The 27,566-nt window shown below is 40.8% G+C and overlaps 2 protein-coding genes across 4 annotated transcripts in view; one reads left to right on the top strand and one right to left on the bottom strand.

Annotated features, from left to right (window-relative positions):
* Nucleotides 1–228: 228 nt before the first annotated feature.
* Nucleotides 229–22,052, bottom strand: prr16 (proline rich 16). 3 transcript variants are annotated; one of them, XM_039620432.1, is made up of 3 exons: nt 21,271–22,052; nt 10,598–11,678; nt 229–3,150 (listed from the first exon to the last, which is right to left on the bottom strand). In XM_039620432.1, exons 1-2 carry the CDS (start codon nt 21,403–21,405, stop codon nt 10,812–10,814), a joined length of 1,002 nt encoding a protein of 333 aa, XP_039476366.1. In that variant the 5' UTR covers nt 21,406–22,052; the 3' UTR covers nt 229–3,150; nt 10,598–10,811. The 3 variants fall into 3 exon arrangements, with proteins under 3 accessions (XP_039476366.1, XP_039476368.1, XP_039476367.1); XM_039620434.1 differs by lacking the exon at nt 229–3,150 and adding an exon at nt 7,841–7,873; XM_039620433.1 differs by lacking the exon at nt 229–3,150 and adding an exon at nt 8,681–8,700.
* A 1,872-nt stretch (nt 22,053–23,924) lies between these two features.
* Nucleotides 23,925–27,566, top strand: part of hsd17b4 (hydroxysteroid (17-beta) dehydrogenase 4) — a 38,330-nt gene continuing 34,688 nt past the window's right edge. Inside the window, exons 1-3 of the mRNA XM_031727308.2 lie at nt 23,925–24,082; nt 24,588–24,641; nt 26,757–26,864. Of these exons, the coding sequence (XP_031583168.2) occupies nt 24,031–24,082; nt 24,588–24,641; nt 26,757–26,864 (214 nt within the window). The 5' untranslated portion in view covers nt 23,925–24,030. The remainder of the gene's footprint in view (nt 24,083–24,587; nt 24,642–26,756; nt 26,865–27,566) is intronic.

Raw genomic sequence — 27,566 nt, 5'->3', positions numbered from 1 at the left:
GAATTCATCTGAATTATTCTAATGAATACGATATTCTGAATATCTTCGGGAGACAGCTGATGGCCTTTAGCACTGCCAGCTTGCTATCTCATCACACTAATCTTCAATTAGCTGATGCAGCTGCTGATGCCATTTTCTGTCATTCTCTTTTTGAAACGTTTGCTCTCACTGCTTTTTGGTAACTTTGATGAAGTGTGACGCTCTCGGAGGCGGTTTAATTTCCTCTGTTGGGCTCCCGGTTCACAGAGGCTCAACATATCCGAGAGATAAACGCAGAAGAGGACAGCTTTTAATAGAGAATACAGACATAAAATCAGCACTAAAAGTATTGTTAGGTTTAAAGTACACACACTCACACGCACACTGACCAAGTGCAAAGTGTTTACTTCTCACAAGTTATTTCCCAACAGTTTGTGGACACACAATAAAATATCACAAACAACTTTTTGAGACATTCCAATCAGCTTTAAAAGTGATTCATTGCTGACTCAGAGTTTAGTCTTTAATTCAGTATCTGAACAAAGAGGTGAGGTTTACAAGTGTGTGATGCCTCTAATCTAAATGTATCAAGGGGGTGTGTTAATAAAAAAAAAAAGTTGCTCACCAGCAATCATGTTTGCATGAAATACCAGTGAATGCCTCTCATCTAACCCCCCAGAAACGCTATTTTTGTGTGGAATATCTTCAGCATACTAAATGAAATCATGCAACATTTTATGTTCATACTGTGGATATTTTCCGAGTTACAGACCTGAAATGAGTACATGGAGCAGGTGGAAATTTAGTCGCCTTATTTTTTTACAGCATTTTTTTTAGACCTCCATGTACTTCTTAAGTATATGAAGTACATGAAATTCTCAGAGTGGAAAAACACATTTAACCTTAACCAAATGAATTTTACTTCCACCCACCTAGAAGAAGTCACAGATGAGCCTGGTACCAAACTGTAGGTACAAAGCAGACCTTTCATGCTGTTGGTTTTTACCAGTTACACACATGGTGATATCATTAAACTAGAGCCTGACTGATGTAGGACTTTTAAGATACCCGTACTTTGTGATTTAAAAAGTCTGATATATCGGCCAATATTTCTTTTCTTTCAGACACACATATTTGTTTGTAGTTATTTATTTACTCCTTTATGCCGACTCTGTTCAGAAAGGCTGTTTCTGGCATTCCAAATAAGTTGCAAAGTGCCTTCTGCAGCTTCTCTACGGAATATCAACACTCATACCATAGCTGACGGGTGTTTCTGTTACTCTACTTCACAGACGTTAAATTAGTACAATTTTGCTACTGAAACGGTGATTATATTCCATAATACTGATGCTTACAGTTGGTTTTAGAAAAAAATATGCTGAATTGGCTGTAGATGGGGACACTTGGAGTGGGTATAGAATTTATTTAATTGCAGCTTTTAACTGAGTTTAATGCCTTCTCAGTGCTGAAAGGGTAATTTGGTTATCTCCTGTGGTGAAATTGCAAGGAATGAAAAGTGAAGGAAAAAAAAAGTTTTAACCCTTCTCTACTCTGATGGCCAGTAACTGATTTTCATTGTACTAAACCTTGCATGATTTCATTTAGTATGTAAGTTATTGCATTTTTTGTTTAGCTGATTTTTTCGGATGTCAGGTGGGAACTTTGATGAGATTTGACTGATTTTCTATGTATATACTGTATATATTTGATCTATTTTAAAGCAATAGTCATCTTGTTACTCTGTTTCTTTATAACTCATTTGGTTTTTATAAGTGCTATATATAAAAGCACTTCATCATTTTTTAATTACCTATGACTCATTACCCAGAGCAACATGGAAATTTGTCAGGTTTATATTGACGTCAGGATTGACCCGATGCATGAGGGAGTAAGAGGGAATATTTCTTAACTCTGTTCTGGAGGGCAGAAAATCCAGCATTTCAGGCCCACTACCAGGCAGCCTCTCCACAGAAATGCATAGAAAAACACAGTGATGGCAGGACAAAGTGAAGAGTCAGTCATGCGTTCATTCAGTCCCATGCCTCTCTTCTGATAAAGCACAACTAGGTATTTGGTTTTCGTCACGTTTCATCTCTGCATTATATTTTCTTCCTCCTGCTGCAGCCCACATTGTAAAGTTTCTCTAAGTTATAATAGTTAAGTTTTTCATTCATGTAAACACGATTCGGTATGTATAAATAACTCATCTGGCTCTGCCCTGAAAAACATATACCTCGAGGGAATGTCAGCTTTCATCAAAATACCTCTCAGTCATCCAACACAATATCAAAAATATCATCTCTTTAAATGTTAAAGTCTCTGTAGAAAAATGCCTGAAATATACATGTATATTTGTATACAAACAAAATTTGATGCAAATTATTACTTCTTCAATAACCCTTTAAAGCTGTAACTATGCCAAACTGTACTGAATCTCTGCATGTCATTGTGAAATAAACACAGCTTGCATGGCACCAGATGAGCGGATAGATTTTGATGTACAACGAACATAATGTCTGGACAAGGATCAGTGACCGCATCATCAACCATTTCAAAACACGAGTCTTTCCAAAAACATGCTGTGGTTGTGCATATGGCACGTACTGACATAGTTATTATTTTCTCCTTATCTGCAGTCCAGCAGAGAGCGTTTCGCTCCCAGGCAGAACTGTTGGGCTCTCCAGACACAAACAGTTACAATTCTTAAAAGGCAAATTCCATCGGTTGAGTGGAGCTATTGATTTCCATCTGAGTACGCACAAAGCAAAAACCTGTACAGACATCAATCAAATACTGGCTGACATTATTTCACTCCATCTTGTACTGGTTCATCTTTACTTTTGATGATAAGGTTTCATCGGTGTTTGAATCTTTAAATCAACCATTTATATGAATGAAAATATCACCTCGACATCTATAGATTCATCTTTTTGCACACAAACACAGTGACTACCCTTCCTGCTTTGCCAGTTAGACAGTAACACTGCTCCAGCACAGCTGGTTCCCAGAGGTTGCTTAGTGCACAAACAGCACAAGCACTATGCAAGAGCTATGCAAATGGTGGTGGATGCTTGGCCTCAGCTCTGGCTCTTCCCTGCCTGATCAACCGGGGTCGATCGGTGTATGAAGCAAGCATCCCTTTGTCTCGTATCTCAAGTGTGTCAATGGGCCCTGCAGAGAGAGAGACAAAAAAAGAGGAAACATATTAGTGTGAATATCTGGCTGCACAGTGGAGAGCCACTTGACAGAGCAGTCACAGCACTAACAATCACTTTTCATTGACCAAAATGAAAATATGCCAAAGCACAAACGCCCAGTAACACATACACGAGCCATCAAAGTTATTAAGACTGAACAGTCTTGCATTTTCCTTTGTGGATTAAAAAGCCTTCCCTTTTGTGACAGACAATTTGCCCAGACTTGTGGGACTCCTTAAATAGCATTTTTTTCTGTGTTTCTCACTCAAGTCTGAAGTGGTTCAACGAGCAGAGGACCCCATCTGGGCCACTGTGGCTCTTACAGATCTGATCCTGTTGTTGAAATATTGTTTACCTTCCCCGAGTAAGGTGCAGCTGATGCCTCTAACTTTTAACAATCTCCAAAGGAGCGTGAAAGCCTCAGATTAAGTTTGCTTCACCACCAAAGCTTTCTAAGTTGTACCGAGCCATCTCACGGCCTTTGACTCCATCTTACACACATGGCTGCATACACCCACGAGTCTTTTTGCACTCTTTTTCACCTTTTAAAACTCATGCACACGTATCCCCTTTAAAATTAAAATAAATGCATATGAGGACGCACATGCATTTTAATAACACACATGCCCACTCACGTTCCCAAATCATCACTTTGCCTGAGTCACTGACAGAGAAGCACCAAGACGAGCCAGTATTCAGGCCTAATGTGCACCAGATTTACTTCTGAATGCTCTGGTGTTTGGCAATGTAGGTCATGTCTATTTGTATTCTAATGAACCCTGCACACAGTATCTCCATTACAGATGTAATGCCTCTGGCACAAAACACCAAAATGATTTGGTTTTCATTTTGTTTAATGCTTCCCCCATACCAATTTAATTTTTCAATGATTGCTATGAAATATAGTTGATTGAGGGAAACAAAAATCAAAGTAAATGATGCATGCAGAATGGGATGAGCAAACAGACAACTGTGTCTCTTGGCAGACTATCACCACAAACAATCAGACCGAGACACAACAGCTAATTAATATTCACTGGCAAAATGTGTCTCACTCTGACGCATCTTTTGGTTTTTATCGCACATTGTGCACATGCCAGGTTGGAAAATGGAACGAAGACAATACAGTCAGTGGGAGCACTATAAGCACATGCATTGACTATTATAGCAAGAAACAAATCATAGTAACGGAGCTGAGGGGTGCACTACAAAGCACGATTAATGGGTTAGCAAGCTATGTGAAGCTTAAAGTCAGAGTTTTAAATGTGTTATAGAGGTGGTTATCACCTGATTAGATCACCATGGCAACTTATCCTGAACATATAAGCTGGTCTAGAGCAGGTTATGTTCTTAAATGTATTTATAATCAGCTGGGATCACCACGTTTACGTTGATTTATTTACAGTGTGCTTTAAGGGCCTCTTGTCTTAAATGTAAATACCAACTAAATTCTCTAATATTTAATACTTTTTTCTCTCCTTTTTATTGTTATTATTATTATTATTATTATTACTACCACTGCTAATTTCTGTTATTTTCCTCTAAATATAACTGCACACTCTCTATATGCTCATGTAAAGCTGAGGAGCACGAGCCAAAGAATTTCATTATGGATAAATGTGGCTACACTGTTTATCTGTACATGACAATAAAACTTGAAACTTGAAAAAAAGGGCCATACAGCTTTCCTGCTGAAGGAATACACCCTGTTAACACTACCAACTGAAGCCTAGCTATAAAGTTACACCAGCACAAACTGTGCTTCGTATTGTCTATGGTTTTACATTCATTCAATTGGTGATGCAGAAAATGTTTGACTCTGCTTGAATTGCAGCTTCTGGAACACAGAAAATCGATCAGGTGCATTTGTAGGCTATGTATCACCAAGAATACCAAAGCAATCAATAAAATTAATTTCACTTTGATCTGAGCACAAAGTAAACGGATTTCCACATCTCCTTTATTAGCCCGTGGGACAGGTTTGGATTTACAGTTTTACTAAGACTCTGTGTGAGTCTTGGATCCAAACCCTGGACGAGCCCCTGTTTAAGTTACAATAATGTGAAATGGAGACCTACACTCGTAATCAGTAATTCTTAAACTTGGATTGTTTGTTAATTTAAATGAACCCCCGTTCATGAGCTCATCCTCTCTTCTGCACTTGTTACTGTAACATATCTAAATTTACGCATCAAGCCTTTACATATAAGGATTTTTCAACTCATTATGGAACGCAGATGTTTACCAATTCACCTGATAAATGGACCAATGATGTCAGCAGGACGTGGGATTGAAATGTAAAAGCTGTACATGGAGGCGGTGCTGGACGCATAACAATTGGGAGTAAAAGCCTTCATCCCTAGAAGGTTGTTTGTCATTCAAAGTCAGGAAGTGCCAGACCTTTTTTTATTAAACCTACAAACAGGAGTGTTTGCTGTACAAAGTGTCAGATATGCTTTAATAATAGCTACCTCACCCACATGTATATGGAGCTGCATGTGCACAAAGAGAGTGTTATGCATACAGATGCTGCTGAGTGGGAGTAAAGCATCATCCAAGGGGAAAGGAAGAAAGAAATGAAGAAATAGTGAGAGAGAGGATGAGATGGGGGAGAAGGAAAGAGAGAGAGAGAGAGAGAGAGAGAGAGAGAGAGAGAGAGAGGTGGGTTATGAACAAGAGCTGTGAGCTGTAGGGAGTAGGTCAGTGCATTTGAGTCAGTCCTGACTCATGATGGAGGCGGTGAATATCCACCTCCTCCCTGCCCATTACAACTTCATCCTCAAGCCTGGAGCGCTGGAGCTCAGCTAGCCTTTGCAAAAACTGTGAAAAACTCCTACACCCATGGTCAGAGGAGTAGTGATTTTTGTGTTACAAGAACAATCTGATAATAGGTCATGCATGTATTAAACCAGTGACTGATGAAACACTTTTGCATCGGTCAGCCAGTCCAAATGGCAGAACAGTTTCTCCCACTTCATACTGGCATCCTTCTGTCACGCATGTCTGGTAGATTAATACAGAGTAGGTTGAAAGTAATACCAGAAAGGCAAATCTCAACACACTGAAACATGTAAACCTACTGAAAGCTAGCTGTAGTCTCTGTGTCCACAAATTATATAATTTAATGTCACTTTTACAAAACAAAGTTCACGTGTACCTGCTTCTGTTTTAACAATGTTTAATGGTTGTGAAATTTTATTAAGATGAATAAATTGCCACTAGTGCCAAAACATTTTAAAGGTTAAGAACAGGTTGATATAATGATAATCTGTATTGCAGTGTTGAAGCGAGAGGGCAAAACAAACAAATAATCCAAAAAACCCTCAACAAAATTTTGGAGTCAGCAGATTTAGTTTAAGAGAGAAATATTTTTTGAATAAACATTTACAAGCACCTCAGAAAAAATGGACAATGTGAGCCACTGTGATGTCTTGTATTGGTTAGTCCTGTTGTGAAACCTTAAGCAGAGCAAGTGTTCTAGTCTATCCTTACATGCCAGAATGAGGCAGCATGTAAATGATGCAAACATGCTTTTCAGACCAAGGGAGGAAATACTTTCACTTTACTGAAGCACCTAGTCATCCAAATCTATTCATAAGAATTCAGGCTGAATACGTTTTACGTAATGTTAACAACATTTAAAGTATTATCCTTCTTATGTTATCCTGAAATACACATTACCATTTTGTTTAAGACAGCTTGTTGCCACAGGCTAAAATGTTTGCAATGTCTAATATGACGTACTTAAGCTAATGTAATGTAATTGTAGTAATGTAAGCAGGCTTCCTAATATTTCAGTCAACAAAATATACTGTTAGCTTTTTAGGTTTTGTACTGTTCTTTGTACTGTGCTTTAATATACAGATATGCCATTTTTGTAATTTTTTTTAAAATACATGATCATACATTCAAATACATGGGAATATCTTTGGGTATTGAGAGCCATGTCATTCTACTGTTTCTGGTATTGACCACCACCTTTCTGGTACCCTGGCAACTTTACGTTGATGTGGCAAAAGCTTATCAATGCCAAAGTAGCGACGCCCTAAAACATACCAGAATTGAGCACTTTTGACTCTAACAAGGCCCATAGTTTACAAAATGTATATCATGTTGTATTCAGTAAGACATCTGAGTGGAAGGTGCAACAGCAAATAGCCACAAACGAGACAGAGTGGGAAAGGAAAAACAGAGCAGATGCCTCCAATGTTTTCAATGTTTTTCTTTTTGTGGTTAGTTATTTGATCACAGTTTTGATCAGAAACAGGTAAATTTGGTATTCAATTTGGGTAGTATGATGTTTAGTGCTGTCGCTTCACCGCAAAAAGGTTTTGGGTTCAACCTCAGTTGGGGCTGGCCCTTTCTATGTGGAGTTTGCATGTTCTGCCACAGGTTAAAGTAAAGGTTAGGTGACTCTTAATTGGTTGGATGTGATGGTGAATAGAAGTCTTTCTCTGTCTATCTGTCGCTGATGATGTCTGACTCTGTCTATCTATGTTAGCCCTGGTGACCTGTCCAGAGCGTACCCCACCTCTCACTCTGTGACAGCTGGGTTAATTTCCAGCCCTGGATACTGAGGTGGATAAGAGATTTAAAAAAAAAAAATGGTAAAAGAACCCCTGCGACAGACCTGTCCAGGGTGTGCCCCGCCTCTTGCCCTAAGACAGCTGGGACAGACTCCAGCGCCCCCCGTGACCCTGAAAAGGACACGCAGAAGCGAATGGATGGATATGGTAAAAGATTTTAAAGTTAATTACTAAACTGAGCTAGCCTAAGAGTTTTTAAGCACAGAATTTGCAACAAAACAACTTTAAACATCTTTAATCACATGATGACACTGTGCCAATTTCCTCAGCTACTAAAAAACTACTACAGTGGCAGAAGCCCATATGAGTAGGATCTACTGATGATTTACCTATTTGTATGAGTATTTCAATATGTACGTATGTGTGCATGCTGCTGCCAGACTTAAAATCCATGAATACAACATTAATACAGTGGATGTTCTGTGCCGTGAGCACTAATCGAGTGGAAAAACATACATCCACATTTGCTCCTACGTAACAGCAGGGCAATGCAGCTAAAAGAGCATCAGCTTTCACTGCATCACCATCTCTCTGTCTGTCTCTCTCTACGGCACACTCACTTTCTCTCTGTCCCACACTTTCACCCTATGTGCCCTCATCCCCACTCATGCTTACTCTTTCTCATTTTTCTCATGGCTAAATATCCACTGATCCCTAATCTAGATGCCGATTTTAGATTGTAAGGCCAGCGAGGTCTTGCATTGGATTTAGTCATCAGTGTGCGATTTTCATTCCCTGGTTTTCTCAGCTTTAACCTTCAAGATTTCCACCCCCACCACCCCAACGGAACATATAAGTGATATACATATTAAATTCACTGTTTATATAACATGCCTCCCGAACATCACAACTGTCCTTCACACATCTTTACCTTGCTCTTATCTTCCTTATTTCTTTCCTCAGTTTCTCTGCTTGTCGGCTTGCTCTCTCCTCTCTCACTGTTTGTCATAAAAAATATGTTTAGCAGCGGTTCAGAGCTTTGTCAAGGCTAATGTTGGTACAAAGGCTTTCTGAGGCAGTGCTGTTATCTCCTCTAGTCTAATCCAGCTAATTAAGGGCATTGCTGGGAGGAAGGTGCTACTATTCTCATCTAACTCCTGGGTGTGCTGTCTCCCCAGTCTGGCAAACTGACTCGTGCTTTTACACACACCTTTGTAAATACAAAGACGTATATGCAGACACACACACACGGATTTGAAAACGATCTCAGATGTACTGAAATATCAGCCATATGCTCACACATTTCTCTCTCTCTCTCTCTCTCTCTCTCTCTCTCTCACACACACACACACACACACAAAAATAACAGACTTTCTAAAACATGCTTCTTAATGGAAGCCAATAAAGTGGAGACTACCAACTGTTCATATAGACTGAGATGGTCCGATGTTACTGCTGATTTATAAGGAAATAGTTCAGTATTTTTTCCGCCTGATTCTCTCCACTCAAGAGCAGAACTGATAAGCTTACTGTCCATTTAGCTTCACATCACAGGGGGGTGGTGCTGATATCACACCGGGTGGAGGGTAGACTTGCATTGCTAAACACCGATTTTTATTAGAAAATAAAGTAAAAGATTTTTCAATTAGTATGCGCTGTGGAGATGTCTGTCGACGCAAATCAAAATGCCATCTGTGTCAGCTAACACTTCTTTCTCTCTCTCCAACCTACAGTGTCACTCTTTTCATTTTCTCTCCCTCCTTTTACTTCTACAGTCTCACACGTCAACAAAATGAATCCTGGAAGGTGATGAAGGAAGAGGTAGTACCAACTCACTTGTCTGTCTCACAACCCTAACTGTGAATCTAGGCAGGTATGTGTGAAGATATATTCTGTTTATGTGCCAGCATATTGGAAGATCTTTAAGTCTTTGTATAAAATCTTGGGGAAGTGGGTGCTATTGTTTCATCTAGAAAGATGTGAATTAATCATATTATTGCTAATGGAGAACATCCCAAGTAATAGACTCAGTACCAACAATCTCCTGGAAAAAACAAAACAAAAAACAGCCTACCAGTATCAATTGCTCAAGGACCAACAAACAGATGCAGTGGTGTGTCCAGAGGGGAAACATGGGGTGGCACTCGCCCCATGTTTGAAATATGAAATAGGCACTCCTGGATACAGTGCCCTATATCTTTAGATAATAGCATTAGCAGGAACAGTACTGGGATATAACTTGTTATATTTAACAAGTTACTTTATAGTGTTTTAATGTACTTTATTTAAGTATTTCTTAAATTGAATATACAGACTTGGTATGGCATATGCACATGAAATTTTCTTTTAGTGCTTGCTATTTCTTTTTCACTTCAAATATACTATGTGCTCCACAACAACTGTTTCAAATTGTAAGAAACTGTAATTACCTTTTTTTTTTGCTTACTTTAAAATATACTGCAGTTTTAATATTTTTAAGCTACCCGGCAGCATATAAGTAATGAAATAATTTCCAGCTGCAACATTAAAAAGATACAAATTAATGAATCAACAGTTATGATCTAATAATATCATGTATATTATACATGCTAATATTGTCCCTATTGAGGCTTGGTAAGTTGTAGTGGCAGTTTTCAAGCAATGGCATCTGTATGAGGGCACAGGAGCACCCATGAACATGAAAATTGTAAGTTTTCTACACCAATTTTAATTCCCTGTCTTGTTTTGGTTCTTCATGTGCTGTGCTCTTTAAAAATATCCTGGGAACACCTCTGTACTGTACATATGAAGATACTCTAAAAAAACACAAAAACACAGACAGACTCATGGGGATGTGCTGGAGCAAACAAACCTTCCTGATGAACAACTCGTATAGGCACACTCAGGAACACTCACCGCTTCTTCCTGATCTCTCGATGTACGTCTTGATGACCACGGCGATGCCTTTTTCTGTTCCACTCACTATATCCGCTCTTTTGTTTCTTATTTCCAATCCTTTCTTCTCTCTGGATAATCCAAAGTTCAACTGGAGTAGAAAGCACTCATAAAGTAGAAAACACTATGAATGATTCAAAAATGTTTAAACTAGACACAACAAGGGGAGTTGGTGTCAAACCGTGGTGGTGGTTGATTTGCGAAGGATTGTTTTCTGGGGCTTGAGAGAAGGTGTGTGGGGAGGCACACAAGGTGGAGCAGTGTTTCCCGTTGGTGGGAAACTGTGGCTGACTGGTAGACCGCCATTTTCCAACATGAATTCATGGGAAAGAGAATGAGGAGGAGGAGGGGAAGAGGAGCAGCAGTGTACTGGGCTGAGCCTCAAGTCATTCAGCTCAGCCTGCAAGTGTAGTTCTGTGTCATCTACATCGTACTGGAGGTCGCAGTCTGGGCAGTAGCCATGAAACTGAACCTTCTCGCTGAAACGTACACGTTCCCTCTCACGTGGCTCCCTGCCAGCGGCCTTGGGGCATTTGTTCTTTTCATGCCGTAGAAGAGGCATGGGTCTGGGCAATGTAGGAACAAGACCTGACTCAGGGATTCCACTGTCATTAGAAATGAAGCATGGTGTGGAGGAAAATAAATCCCTGTTTGATTTCAATGGGAAAACCCCACCATTCCTTAATAGAGACCCGTTAGCCTTGGATAGATTCCCTGATAACACTAAAGTTGGATGAGGCAGATTTTTTACGTTGTGGTCCTCGGCTCTCAGCGGGGTATGTCTTGGTGGTGGTAGAGGTGGGTGTGGCTTCTTGAGTACAGTCAGGACTCCAGGAGGGTTGATGGGGACTGGCATTAGGGAAGCCGGTGTTTTAAATATGCAGTCTTCGGGAAAGAGCTTCATCTTCTCCAGGCTGGATGCAGTGGTGGTGGTGGTGGTGGTGCTCGAGCTGGAGTTCAGTGTGTCTGTCTTTGAGCTGTCTGTTAGTCCGTCTTCCTCCAGTTGCAGGTCACAAGTTAGGGTGTCAATCTCATGAACAACCTGTTGGAGAATAGGGAGTGTCACTATGACAGCTGAAGGAATAATAAATAATTGTGTCACAAGAAGATGAAATTAGGGCATTTAGATTATGGTACAAACTGTAAAAGCTCCGTCCTTATTCATAAGGGATGTCCACAGCAGGTATCTCCACATGTTTCACTTGGCAGAATTTTTATGCTGGATGCCCTTCCTGTTGCAAGCCCATAGGGATTTGTGTCTCCTCCTGAGACTCACCCGAGGAGCTTATGATTTGTTAGGAGAATGTGTGTAAATCACTTCACCATGGAGCCACTGGTTATGGTATAAATTGTAATGATGAATATTTTGGTCAGTGATGAGCTGATTATTAATTAGACTGACCTCATTTTGAAACATTGTTTTCTAGAACCAAAGTTCCTACTAACAGCCAAACTCTTATTAACAAAAGGTTCTTTTTTTGTCGTCCTGGTTGAACTGAGATGAACTAAACCAGCCAAAGTATATGGGAGAGTTTGTTTGGATTTTTTAGTAAAGAGCAAAAGTGTAATGCCTTAGCAGATAGCCCACTTTAAAATGATTTGTTTTATATATATCATAATTTTATTTAAATGTAAATGAATTGCAAAGCCCTACAGAAAATATTAACTATTACAGTCTCATCTAAAAAAGTTACCAACTTGGAAAAAATGCATTAGGATATAGCGTAAAAAGATGAAGTAGAGGAAAAGACAAATTAATATCTTTGTAAGTTCTTAATTATATTTTAAAAAGGAAACACTTCCAAATTTATAAGACTGAAGATTGATTAATACATCCCAATGACGACCACAGTGAGAGAAAATAAATATCAATAGGATTTATGAGAAAAGCCATGAGCCTGCCAGATTCTGACCTAAGTGATAGATTACATCAATCTCATGCACCAGCAGAATTCAAGAGAAGTAGCAGTGCCAAACATATCCTGTGATGCAAGACGGAAGAACCATCATATACCGTCATATGCAACCAATTTTGAGAAAGAAGAAAGGAGGAAAGATGACAAAGACAAAGGAATGTAAAAAAGAACAGTGCAGAGGAGTGAAAAGATCACTAAACTGTTTGTCTCTTATTAATCAAAATACCATGAAAAACACATAACCGAAGGCTTTGTTTCCTTGAAATGTAACATGTGACAGCAGACCATTAGGAGACATTTAACAAATCTGTAATGAAAAAGAAAATATGTAAAATGCCCTACTAACTTTAGCAGAAAGGATATGAATACAGTAGATACAGTAGATATGAAACAGCAGATAGAAAAATACATCTATGTCTTCCCATCGCAAGTTTTTCATCCACATCCTACATAATGAAATAACTTAAGAACTGTTTGGGAAGATAACAAGCAATATGTACTGCCAAAAATAAATAAAAACAATAAATACAGGAAAACTTTAATCAGAGTATAGAATTAAGCCAGTTAAACTTCTCGTCATTTAAGTAGCAGAGAGGGTTGTTAATTAGTTTCAGCTGCTTTGGCATAAATGAAATTAACAACAGATGCACTAAAGGTGCTACAGTGAGACCCAAGAATGGTTTTATAGATGAAGGCTACTGACCCCTTTTTTCCTCCTCATCTTTTCTGGTTGTTTTTTCACTAGTTTTGCATTTGGTTATGGTCAGCGTCACTACTGGTAGTGTGAGATACCTGGACCCTAGAAAGGTTGCACAGTCCAACACCTCCGAGCACAGTCTCCAAAGCATGGAGGAGACTTCAGGAGACAGGTAGTTACTCTAGGAGCGCTGGACAGTGTTGTAGAAGATCCTTAACCCATCAGCAGGGCATTCCTTTGTGTAAAGAGGAACAGGATGAACATTGCCAGAGGCCTATAAAATGAGCTCCAGCAGACCGATGGGAATGTCACTGACCAAACAATCAGAAATAGACTTAATGAGGGTGGCCGGAGAGCCCAACATCCTCTAGTGCAGGGGTGTCGGACTCCAGGCCTTGAGGGCCGGTGTCCTGCAGGTTTTAGATCTCACCCTGGGTCAACACACCTGAATAAAATGATTAGCTCATTACCAGGCCTCTGCAGAACTTCAAGACATGTTGAGGAGGTCATTTAGCCATTTAAATCAGCTGTGTTGGATCAAGGACACATCTAAAACCTGCAGGACACCGGCCCTCGAGGCCTGGAGTTCGACACATGTGCTATAGTGGGTCCTGTGCTCACTGCCTGGCACTGTGGAACCTGATTTCTTTTTCCAAGATGGCGCCGCGTATGGATGCCCTGGTACTTCAGTGCATTACTTCTGTTTTGTTTTTGTGCATAACTTGTGTGTCTGGGCACTCCTCTGGATATTCTTACACCAGAGAAGAGCTTCTTAACTACAGGACTACAACGCCTGTGGATTTACTTCCAATTTTTGTCGCATCTGCGGCAGATTTACTACAGACCTTGATCAGGAAAGTGAGACGCCGAAGAAGAGGAAAGCGAGCCGGCGCACTCGTGCGCCTGAGGAGACGCGGACTGCGAACTGCTCTTCCTGGGATCTTCCTTTCCAACGTACGCTCACTCAGGAATAAGATGGACGAGCTGGCCCTGATGAGAAGCATGAACAGAGATTTTGCCTCCTCCTGTGTCTTATGTTTTACGGAGTCGTGGCTCTGCGAGGACATCCCGGACTGCGCACTCAAGTTGGAGGGTTTTCATCTGCTCTTGCATGCGGACCGGCAGGCCTCTCTCTCTGGTAAGACCACAGGTGGAGGTGTCTGCTTCTACATAAATAGTGGCTGGTGCACAGATGTAACAGTGATTGCTCAGCACTGCTCTTCCTCTCTGGAATACCTTTTTATTCACTGCAAACCGTTTTATTCTCCACAGGAGTTTGCTTCATTCATCTTGGCCGCTGTTTACATCCCGCCAGATGCGGATGTGCAGGCAGCTCAGTGCGCCCTCGCAGAGCAGATACTGCACATGGAGCAGACATTCCCGGACTCTCTCATTATTGCTCTTGGGGACTTTAACAAAGCCAATCTGAGCCAAGAGCTTCCCAAATACAAGCAGTATATTAAATGCCCGACCAGAGAGGAGAGAACATTGGATCACTGCTACAGCACGATCAGCGGGGCCTATCGCGGTGCCCGCGCTTCACTCGGACTTTCTGATCACGTCATGGTCCACCTGATCCCAGCGTACAGACAGAGGCTGAAGCTCTCCAAACCTGTCGTGAGGACTAAAAAAAAGTGTGGAGCAACGAGGCTGTGGAGGAGCTTCTTGCGTGTTTGGAGTCCACAGACTGGGACACAATGAAGGCTGCTTCTAACAGCTTGGACGAGTTTACGGACACTGTCACCTCCTATATCCACTTCTGTGAGGACAGCATTGTGCCATCACGCACCAGGGTGAGTTATAACAATGACAAACCCTGGTTTACTCCTAAACTCAAAAAGCTGTGGCTGGAAAAGAGTAAGGCGTTCAGAAGCGGAGACAGGGACTGCTACAGAGAGGCCAAGTACAGGTTTAGCAAAGAAGTGGACATTGCTAAACATCAGCACTCTGAGAGGATGCAGCAGCAGATCTCAGAGAATGACTCGACCTCTGTGTGGAAAAGTTTTAGGAATATCACCAACTACAAGCCTAAAACCCCCCACTCCACTGATGACTTGTTCTTGGCCAACACCCTTAACGACTTTTACTGCCGTTTTGACGAGCCATCAAGCAGCCTTCACACCTCCAACAGCCCCAACAATAGAGACACTTTGGACACTCATTCCCCCACCTCTCCCCCCTCCATAGAGCCATCACCACCATCAAACACTTCATCTACAACACCTCCCTCCACACCCCACACCAAGGAGGATTTCACACCACCTTCTCCCACCACTACTCTTCATATTCATGAAGCAGATGTGAGGAAGCAGTTTAAGACTCTGAATGCTCGAAAAGCTCCTGGCCCAGACGGTGTGTCTCCTGCCACCCTCAGACACTGTGCAAACGAGCTGGCCCCAGTGTTTTCTGGCATTTTCAACTCCTCACTGCAGGCATGTCATGTGCCTGCCTGCTTCAAGTCCTCTACCATAATCCCTGTCCCCAAGAAACGAAGGATCACTGGACTAAATGACTACAGACCTGTGGCTCTGACATCTGTGGTCATGAAGTCATTTGAGCGCCTGGTTCTCTCCTACCTCAAGACCCTCACGGCCCCTCCTGGGCCCCTGCAGTTTGCATACAGAGCCAACAGGTCTGTAGACGACGCTATCAACATGGCTCTACACTTCATCCTGCAGCATCTGGACTCCCCAGGAACCTACGCCAGGATCCTGTTTGTGGACTTCAGCTCTGCCTTCAACACCATCCTTCCAGACCATCTCCAAGGCAAGCTTTCCCAGATGAATGTGCCTGATCCCATCTGCCGGTGGATCACTGACTTCCTGACGGACAGGAAGCAGCATGTGAGGCTGGGAAAGAATGTCTCGGACTCCCGGACCATCAGCACCGGCTCCCCTCAGGGCTGTGTTCTTTCTCCTCTGCTCTTCTCCCTGTACACCAACTGCTGCACCTCCACCCACCAGTCTGTCAAGCTAATCAAGTTTGCAGATGACACCACCGTTATTGGACTCATCTCGGACGGGATGAGTCTGCCTACAGAAGGGAGGTTGAGCGTCTGGTGTCCTGGTGCAGCCACAACAACCTGGTGCTGAATGCCCAGAAGACAGTGGAGATTATTGTGGACTTCAGGAAGCACACAGCCCCACTCCCCCCATCATCCTGACTGACACCCTCATCACCTCTGTGGACTCATTCCGCTTCCTGGGTACCACCATCACCCAGGACCTGAAGTGGGAGCCCACCATCACCTCCGTCATAAAGAAAGCCCAGCAGAGGATGTACTTCCTGAGGCAGCTGAAGAAATTCAACCTGCCAACAAGGACGATGATGCAATTCTACACCGCAATCATCGAGTCCATCCTCACCTCCTCCATCACCGTGTGGTACGCTGGAGCCACTATCAGGGACAAACTGAGACTGCAGCGTGTTGTACGCTCTGCTGAGAAGGTGATTGGCTGCAAACTCCCATCTCTGCAGGACCTGTACACCTCCAGGACACTGGGGCGTGCAGCTCGGATCAGTGGTGACCCTTCTCACCCTGGACACAGTCTGTTTGACCTGCTCCCCTCAGGCAGGAGGCTCCGGTCCATTCGCACCAGAACCTCTCGCCACAAGAACAGTTTCTTCCCCTCTGCTGTTGGACTCATGAACAATAACCATATGACTGTTCCCACCACTAACACATGACCCTACACTGTGTTCACTGCATCATTCCATGTTTGGCACTGATCACCACCTGCACTCATGTATATATCTATCTACTTAGCACTTTTAATTCTTATTTTTATGTCTATTTAAGAGTTGTATAACAGTATGTTTGCACTAAGTACCGCAGCAATTTCCTAATGTTGTAAACCTGCTCAACATTTGGCAATAAAACCCTTTCTGATTCTGATTCTGATTTGGCATTTGCCATAGAACCACAGAATTGGCAGGTCCACCACTGGCACCCTGCGCTGTTTACAGATGAGACCAGGTTCACCCTTAACACATGTGACACGTGATTTTGGAGACACATGTGATTGTTCAGCATGACCAGTTTGATGATGGGTCAATGATGGTCTAGGGAAGCATATCCATGGAGGGATGCACAGACCTCTACGAGGTGAGCAACAGCACCCTGGAATGAAGTCCTTGGACCCATTGCTTTAAATTGGCAGACACGCTCACTTGAGCTAAATCCAATACAGCCAAATTGAACCCCAGACAGTCCAGGAGCTCAGATCTCCTCACAGATCTGGGAGGAGATGGAAAACCATTACTCATCTCATTAGGAGCAGGTCCTGATGTTGTCAGGCATGCATACAAGCACGCGGGGCCCAGACACCAATGAGTACCATTTTGAGTTGCTGCATTTTGGCAAAATGGACTAGTCAGCCGTATATTTTTTTCACTTTGATTTTATGGAATGTCTTTGAATTCAGCCCTCTGTACGTTGATAATCTTAATTTTCATCAAACAATGTGATATCCTTTCGTTCCCAATAAATCCAAAACCCAGTCCATATCTGTAGAGATATCCAGCATGATTTTTTCCCCATTGAGATCTTATGTGTTTTTAAAATGTTCCTTTAATTTTTTAAAAATCAGACCTGCATATATTCAAGTGCACATGCAAAATGCTATAGCTGAATTTCCTCTAACACTGTCTTATTATATTGTCACATCATGATTATTGTTGTTATAAAAACGTATCAAATGTTGATAACAATATTAACTAGATATCTATTAAAAACAGAGATGAATACTTCATCAATATTCACTGGGAAGTGTTTGACCATTCTTGGAAGATTGCACCATACACCACGCCGTACTGCTCTCAGCTGCTCTCATATAGCTAACAAATGATGGAAGTAGCCAGCTTAGTGAAGTCCCTTGCTATGTGTTTTCACTGTTGCCATCTTGGTGCTTTGATACTGGATGCGATGAACAAATGGTGGATCTGAAGGTTGGATGGACTACACATCTAAGAATGATTAATCTACATATATATGCATGTTTTTTTTTTTTTGTTTGTTTCTGGAATTGATAAATAGAATTCAGTTTTAAACAGATTATTTAAAAATACTTATGAAACAATGGCTAAAAGTGTTTTGCTAACACTTTGGTGGTGATTTTTCTTTAGCAAACATTTATAAATCAGTAGAACAATATATGTTATATTATCATGTATTCCTTATTGACGCAGTATTAATATTTCAATTTTAAATATTAATGTTATCTCAGTATGTGATTATATTTATCAGTCGTTCAGGTGGTAGAGCGGGTCGTCTACCAATTGGAGGTCAATGGACCCATCCCAGATACTCCTGTCCATGTGTCGAACCCCAAGTTACTCCAGATGCATCTTTCAGAGTGTGAGTTTAAGTGAATATTAGATAAGTGCTTGCATATAGATAAAAGCACGGCCTGAATGCATGTTGTGTAATTGGATAGTAGAAAGTGCTTTCAGTGCTCAAATTAAGTAGAAAGGCACTATGTAAGTACCAGCCTATTAACCATTTACCATCAAAACCAAGGCTATTATAGTTAACTAGAGCTTACTATGAAAAAAGTCCAGTTAACTGAACTGAACTAATGAAAAAAGAACAAAGATGTAGACTGTAGAGGAAACTTCCTTCGGTTCTGAACTTCTGTTTTGCCCCTGACAAATTTTAACTACAATGGAAAATAAAATTACCTTTTTAATTATTCAAAATTAAACTGAACATTTTTAAACAATTGACAATAAATTGAATAAGTAAACTCACTAAATAAAAACATTAAAAAGTCAAAATAAATTTTAAAAGATAACAGCTATATTAACCCTAATTGTGACACCGCTAAATTCCAGCTGTCGACCAATCAGTATGCACCCACCTAAAACCAACCAAGGGCTGACTAGACAACTAAAATATGATAGACCATGCACATTTTATCTGTAGAAATGTAAGTACTTGCACTTTCAGCACTTCCATGGACACAGATACTCTACTATTCATTTACACCTACAGTGCTCAGGCAATATCTGGATGCTGGAAAGGTTTATAATACATCATAAACATTGCCTAAGAAGTCTTTAACACAGCAGATAAAATTTAATAATCATAGTAAACTCTACTGGGAACTAATAACTGGTACTTAGTAATATAATGCCCACGTTATTGAGGCATTTTCAGAAGTCTTTCCAAAAACCTTCCCTTTAGAGTACATTTCCTTCCTGCTTCTCTTCCCTTGTTGGAGAGTGGTGCTTCCTTTGAAGCCCAGAACTGAAGTGGTGTTGGACATTTTGCTAATGTTTAACTCGGCAGCTCTCATAGGGTCTAAAAAAAGTCTAACAAAAGTTGAACTGAGCATGCATAGGTTCACAGTATCCTAGCCGTTAAAGCAACCAAGGAGAAAATTTCACTAGAAAGCAAAATTACAACATTTGAGACAAAGATGTTGTTTATCTTTTGGATTAGGGGTTCTCATCTTAGAGTACCCAGTATGTTAGCCTGCTCTCAAGCACATTTGCTATCATGTGGTTTTAAATGCATGTACAAACAGCAACTAAGGAGAGAGCAAGTGACTGAGAGGGAGCGATAAAAATAAAGATGAGAAGGCTAGGGCAGAGTGCTAAACTCTCCATGCAGTCTTTAAATGGATAATTTGTTGGGACACACACAAGAGGTAATACCAGTATCCCAGTGTGCAGCCCCTGCTGTAGGCCAGGCAGCTTCGGCGGCAGTGCCAAGCATCTGGGCAGGGTCCCTCCTTGGAGCCAGGCTCGGCTCCAGCCCCGTCTGTGAGTTATAACAGATAACTGCATTTCAAATGGATTACACCCCAAACACTGGCTTTGATAGTAACACCCCCCAGAGGTATGTGTTTAGTGTGTGCGGTGTCAGAATAACTGATCCTCTACACAATCTCCCAGAAGCAAAAGAAAAAAAGCAAGAAGGGAAGAAAAAGGAAGGGCACATCACATAAAAAGATCACAATAGACAGATTACAATGGCTTCTTCTTCTCATTTATCTCTGGTGCCTGCTGTGAGATATTGTAAACTGCTGAAAAACACAAAAGGAGTGTAATTCAGTCAAAGTTGCAGGAAAAAATGAGAGTGAGGGGAACAGAGCGACAGAAGGAGACAGATGCTGTGTCGGCTACCCATCCATAATGTACCACAGGCTGTACGCAATAGAGTTGTATTAGAATGACAGCTTGTCATGTTAAGGTTAGAGGTTTGGCAGAGCAGACTGGATGCCTGGTGTGCGGTCGACAGAGGAATGCAAGCATAAAAGCAGGTAAGACTGCAGGTTATTTCAAGTGAGGGGGTGAGACTGATTCAGAGAAACCACTCTAATGTGAATGAAGGGAAAATATGTCACAGAGGCAGCTATATATTACTGGTTCTGTGACTGTGAATATAAACCTGAAATATCATCCTGATTTCTACAGAAACATCTGTAGTCTCTCCATCACTGAGATTTGAGACCTCAGTCAGACAGCTCTAAGAGTTTTGATCTTTTAGGACTAGAGAGGAGGAGGACAACCACAAATACAAATGCCAAGAGACAAAGAAAGATGAAGATAAGCAAGACACCACAAGGAGTCCAGGGAGGTGACAGGTGAAAAGAAGAAGACCACTTTCTCTCTATTATTTGGCAGGAAATCATTTGGACCAACACAACAGCCAGCATTAAGATGATGAAATTCAATGCAAAATCACCTTCCTGCTTGCACCAACTTGTCCATTAAATATTAATTGTGATCACATTTTTTCACACTTTCATCAAAGCTTATGAGTCAGGGTGAAGAAGCTGTCCTGCCATTTCACACCCTATGTCCTCCCAGTGCCAAATGTCTCTCATGTTGGTGATAATGATCACATACATTAGTGGGAAAGGCAGGAACACGGTGTGTAGTCTTTTCCAGGCCCCACTGGTGAGGTCGATGTCAGCCCTCCATCTCCTCTCAGTCAAGGATGCTCAGAAAAAGCACCCTCACAGCAAGCCTGTGGAAATAACACGACACATGGCAGAACACTTTTTCTAATTTACCTCTTTGAGCTCTTTAGCTACATCCTTAAGATCTCCCAGGATGGTTTCCAAATTCTCCACGATTGTCTTGATCTCCTTTTTCACTTTTACTTTGGAGACTACTCCTTCAGCTTCTGCATTTGGTGTCCCTGACATTCTTCAGTTTATGGCACAATCTATTTCATGAAGGATCTCAAGTCAAATCCTTTGCTCGCCACGCTGCCACTTTGCCAACGCATTTTCTCTCTTTTTTGCTATGTAGTCCCCCAGCTGCCGTCACTTTTTCTCTCCTAAATCACGGCCAGGACGGAGAGAAGTGGCGACGGGCAGCATTCTATAGCTAACACTAGGCATGCGCAATAGAGCGTAACACACAAAAATAATGGTTATGTCAAAATATTGTATCATACTGCCTGGGAAACGGCGCCCGTCCACAGGTTTATGTCCAACGGCAACAAAAAATGACGTGCCACGGGCATCCTTCACGTCGACAGAGCGCTAAATTCAACATTTTGTGAGAAAATCACCGACGCCAGCGCTTTAAAAAATGTTTAAGCAAAGAAGGGAAAGAAGAAGAAGAAGAAAAAGAAAGAGGCAGCTGTCCGAACCCTTACACCGTTGTTCGTTATTGTAACGGTCCATAATCCTCAGGCATCGACAAAATGATAATAAGCTCCTCCTGTTCTCCACATAATTAATAGATGGTAATGATATACCATGACAGGTAACGACAACCGAGAGGCACGGTCTTCAGAAAAACACCCCGCCAGTTTCATCCTGTCTACATCGCAGCCTCCTTGGAGAGTCTGAGCACAGGATGCTCGTGCGCGGTCTCTCTCGCTGTCCTCACGCGCTCTCTCTCTCCTCCTCACGCTCTCTCTCTCTCTCTCCCTCTCTCTCTCTCTCTCTTACATCAAAAGGATGCTGCTGATTCAGTCACTTTGTTTGGTGTTCTCGTCATTTGCCCTGCAAATTTGTTGACATTTCTTCGTGATTGGGAACGGTTCTGTTTGTTGTGTTCAAATAACATCATTACATCCCCACCACAGGTGGGCTATCCCTACAGTCTAGCTACTGCCAGTCCCGCTACTGTTAGTTCAGCGGTGGCCTGCACAGGTGATCGTACTGGAGCAAACAAACCCGCTCACATTCTCTCTGAAAGTGGAAAAATGATCTAGCAATAATCAACAGCATCATTCCAGCTGCGATCAGCCCCATGGATAACAGCTGCAGTCAGAGGTTGGGGAAAATTAGAACGTTTATTTAAGTGTATGCTATAAAGTCAAACACAGATTTATCCAAACTAAAGTAACGTAAAGAGAACTGTAATGTCTATAAGCATGTATCTAAAGAGAGAAGCCTATTAGTCAGTTTCAAAGTTGATATTCCACGAATCCTGCAGGATCTACACCCTGATTTATGTGATCAGATTTTCCACCTTCAGCATGCATCTTTGCAAAGAAAGCATTATACTGATTAACTGATAAAATAATGATGAAAATAGCAGGTGCAAAATAGCAGGTGCAGTAATACAAAACAGTTAAACCCTCTTGAAGACTTTCTCTTTCACTCTTTCTGTTGCAAATCACTCCTGACCGCCCCCCCCCCCAAATTACCATTGTCCCAATCAACCTTTACTTTTACTTAATATGCATAATCAATATGCAGGACTTCTTATTATCTCGACTAGGATATAGAAGAAATAGTATTGTAAGGGCTGTAAAATAAATGTATTAGATATGACTATTATGAATAAAATTAGGATATTTGCCACCTTTATTTTGTTGATTATTTAGATATGGGTATGTAACGCTAGGAGATACAAACAGTGATTTAAAATCAAAAACAACCAAACAATCTGCATCTCTCCAACTGGCTTTGAACTGGCTTATATTGCAACCTGTGAAGCTTAAACTTATTTTAGGCTACAGTTTAATATTCTGATTCACAGAGGAGCAAAGGAGTTCTTAAAATGGTTAATTTCTCCCCGATGAACTCTAAACCATTTGCCTGATGGTAGCAACTCATACAAAGAGTACAGAATGTACTCAGATGGATCACACAGCATTCTCTGTGATTGTTTAAGTAGCCTACATAGTTGTTCTGTTGTACTGGCTCAGACAGAGTATTGTTGAACTTAACCTGCCGAGTCCTATTTGTTAGAAATTCGTTAGAGAGATGCCACTTGATAATTGAAGAAGTAACTCCTAACTGTTTAGAAACTAACAGACACTAAGGGGGTTAAAAACACTAATAGGCAAATGAGCACATGCTTTCCTCAAGATGTTTTGAAACTTAATGGATAATGGAAGAAAGAACGTCATCCGTGCCGAAAACAAACTGTTTTGTAGTTTACAGCTGGAGATATGAAGAAAAATGGTGTTTTAAAAATTGTTGTGAAACATAAGAACACCTGCACTGCTGCTAATACAAGCAGTCTTTGAGATTTCATCACCATTATCCTTTATCTTTTTTTGACTGATTATCTTTCTTGTTGTAAAATTCAGATGCTACAGATTATGTGAATTGGACAATGTCATAAAACAGCCTGAATAATTTTAATATCAAAATTTGAGGTCAAAGTACACAGATTACACGTGTAAAAACTGATAAAAACGTTGTAATAAAATCCTGGCTTCTGATTGGTCACTGCTCGTTACAGCCTCCCTATATCGCGGAAGTGGAACTTATCAGAGTTCATCCTGCTGTCTCAGAAAGCCAGTGCTGCAGCTTTTGTAGCCTCTGTTACCCTCTCAAACCAGACAGTAAAATCTCAAAACAATGTCTCTGTCTTTCGAGGGAAGAGTCGTGCTTGTTACTGGGGCCGGAGGAGGTAAAAATCGCCGTTAGCTGAGCTGTCGACTATGTTGACGCTAAAATAGCCTTTGTATTGTTAGCACCAAATGCTAATCTGGTAGTTGTGGAGTTAGTTTCTTAGTAAGCAGCCCAGTTATTAGGACGGAAATTGCATTAATCTTTTCTCTTCTTGCGCGTTTGTTAGCTGCACAGGTGCTCTAATCACGGAGTCTTGCTGACTGCTAACACTAGGCAATAACTGCAATATGGTATACCTAAGCAAAGTCAGTAAAGCAAGTCTTTGTTATTGTTATACAACGTGAGCTATTTTAATTCTAGCAGAAACAGACGTCTGTCGGTCTTTTTATTTAATGGACACGGAGAGCAAAGTACGAATGTTGTAATGGCTTGTAGCTCCAGGGAAAGTGTGTGAAAGGGCATGCAGCAACAACACAGCAGTGCTGCAGGTGGTGATGGTTTTTTTTTTTTCATTCTTTGGAAGTAAGCTTATACCTTTTACTCATGTGTCTTTCTTTGCACAGGTCTTGGCAGAGAATATGCACTGGCTTTTGCTGAGAGAGGTGCCTCAGTAATAGGTAAATAAAAGATATTCATTTTTCACTTATTTTACCTTGTGTTTCTATCATAGTATTGTTAAGATGTGCTGGGACATGTGCAACAAAGCAGAATTTGGCTTATCCAGGTCAATGAAGCAAAGTCAAATCTTATTTATTTATATAGCACCTTTCAACATAAATATTACAAACAGCTACAGAGGAAAAATGCCAAAACATTGAAACGAAAAAGTTACTTAAAAAAAAAAGTTTAAAAATATTGAATTTTTGCTGCTCTTTCAAAGACCTCACTGAGTCGACATATTCCAGGGTCAGAGGGAGAACTACTGTTGGAAAAGCGCTGTCTTCCTTTAGTTCTCAGCCTTTTATCCTGCATAGCCAGCCTACCCTATTCAAAAGACCCCAGGGACCTCCTGGGGATGTACAGATGTAAAAGTTCACCGATGTGTGCTAGTGCTTGTCCATGCAGAGCTCCAAAAGTCAAAACCAGAATCTTAGAAATTGGACTCTGAAGTTAATGTGGAGCATGTGGAAGTTAATTAGCAATGTTGTGATATGTGAAAACTTGGAAGGTTTAGTCAGGTTCTGAACAACCTGCAGACGTTCCAGGGAGGTTTGGGTAAGAAAAGTGAACACTTAATAACAATAATCCAGATGTGATGAAATCAAGGCATGAATCACAATTTCCAATTCAGAGCGTGACACAATGGAACTCAGCTTAAAAGCAACAGCGAAGCAGAGATGTAATATGAGCATCCAGAAAGAAAGCTGAGTCAAAAGTTACACCAAGTTCCCTGATAGATTTATCAAATGTGGTATAGGGACTTAGAGTTTCCATGTAGGCAATGGCAATGTACCAAGTTAAGCTGCCATGGTAACATAGCTGTAGACTTAACCTGTGCTGGTAAACACCTAACCTGTAATTTAGTTAGTTTACATACTCCCTCCCTTTAGGGAGAGAATACTCGGTTTAGTTTATCTGTTTTTTGATGAAGTTCTCATATTCAAATTTTGTTTGACGGTGGACACCAACAACAGCTCGAGCTGATTCAACTTTGGTGAAAATCGAGTCAAGGTCCCATCAAATGTGAAAATCAGTACAAACTTCATATTACCCACAATTTTTTATGGGTTGTCCTCAAGGTTCAGAGCGTTTACTAAGCCTTGGGGGACATGAGTACCTTGGTTGGCTAAGCATTTGACCTTGATCTTTATTGTTACTTCCCAAGGTCAAAGTTGACCATTACATTTTTTTTTTTTTAAAGAAACCATATTGAGTAAAATATCATATGAAAGTGCATGGAGAGAGCTGTACAACACACTTCTTATTTTTTCAATATGATGCCATAATAGGCTTATGTCAGCATCATAAAACATCAAAGTTGTAAATATAGACCTTGCCCTTTGAGGGAAGTTGTGGTCTCTCAGTGCTGTATTTTTATTTTTTTAATTAAAAAAAAAAATATTGGTGAGTATCATATTGGTATATACATTCATATTTAGTTCTGCATGAATCCAGCTAGTTTCATATATCCTGTTCATAGTTTGAACATAAGGTTTTTACCACTTTATGTTCATATCACTTGCTGCTGACTACACTAAAGCACCAGCTGATTTTTACCTGAAATGAGCAAAAACGTGCAGATTGCTGCATCTGCATGACATACTGGGGAAAATACCTGCTGGTTTAGTGGCATTCCAGGCTGACATTGAGTTGATTTGGGATTCACTGATTCAGTGTTAAGAGACTGCCACTGACTTCCATATTACTAAGTGAAACACATGACAGTTGGTTCCAAAAATGTGGGGCGCAACAGAACTCCTGTATCAGATGTCCTGAATTGAGGTGCTATACAGAATTGGTGGAGGGAGAAGTTGGACTTACATAAATTATATCGAAATTGTCAGTGAGAACCTTGCATTGCAATGACTGTTGGTTATTTTATTCTTAAAATTACGCAGTTGCAGCCATAAATATTTTCTAATTTCAGTATAGTCCTCCTGCCATGACTGAATTTGATCTTAACTCTGTCAAGGAATCAGCTTGCCTGTGCTGTTTTCTTAACCTAATCACTCATGGAGAATTGCAAAACTCACCCCATTATTGCTAATCTTTTTCTCCTTGTTGCAATAAAGTGAATGACCTTGGGGCAGACACTAAAGGAGGCGGAAAGAGTTCTGCAGCTGCTGATAAGGTGGTGGAAGAGATAAGAGCGAAGGGAGGCAAGGCAGTGGCGAACTATGGTGAGTTCTCTTCTCTTCTTCTTGCTTCACGTATTTAGTTCATGTAATGGCTGAGTGAAAAATAGTATTGATTTCTATCAGCTGGACTTGCTCAGTGATGAAACTGTTGGTGAGTATTGAAGATGTGTCTCACCTTTAGGAGAAAAAATAGTTTTTGAAAACAAAACAATCACTCTGTTTTATTGGCAATTTTGAATGTTGACTTTTTGTCCATTTTTTTTTTTTTTTTTGCCACACATCACATCAGTACTTAAACTCGAAAGAAGAGTGAGGCCATAAGCTTTATCACTATAAAAGTTTCTTATATGCCTCCCAAATCTGCTCATTGCTTCTGTATATATAACTATGAGCCAACTATAAAGGAAGTTCAATATAGTCAGGCTTTCTTTGAATTAGCTGGCTTGATAAAACCCCAGTTGTAGATAACGGATACTGCAACAGTGATTATCAACTTCCTTTGTTAAGCCTGGATTCCTGCTTCAGCCTCTGTGAGTGCTAATATAAAAAGTGACATTTCACATGTCATAGGACTCTTCTTCTGCACAAATTGCTGCCTGCTCCGATCATTATCACATGATGATAATAATAAAATGGTGATAACATCTATAAATAAAATAAAAATAAAGCAGTGAAATGCAACATCTTGCAAATAAGACAGGAAATTAATTCCGCAGAAAATCATTAATCTTTGGATTTAGTGCA

Source organism: Oreochromis aureus, linkage group 12 (assembly GCF_013358895.1).
Source record: "Oreochromis aureus strain Israel breed Guangdong linkage group 12, ZZ_aureus, whole genome shotgun sequence".
NCBI classification, from domain to species: Eukaryota; Metazoa; Chordata; class Actinopteri; order Cichliformes; family Cichlidae; genus Oreochromis; species Oreochromis aureus.
Note: the sequence above shows the minus strand (reverse complement) of the source record. Positions and strands in the feature narration are given on the sequence as shown.

Bases quoted from the DNA above. Each gene is read 5' to 3' on its own strand.
- prr16 (XM_039620432.1), bottom strand. From the start codon at position 21,405: ATGTCAGGGACACCAAATGCAGAAGCTGAAGGAGTAGTCTCCAAAGTA. The intron at 11,679-21,270 runs GTAAATTAGAAA...ATTCTCCAACAG, and splicing joins TAGCTAAAGAGCTCAAAGAG to GTTGTTCATGAGATTGACAC.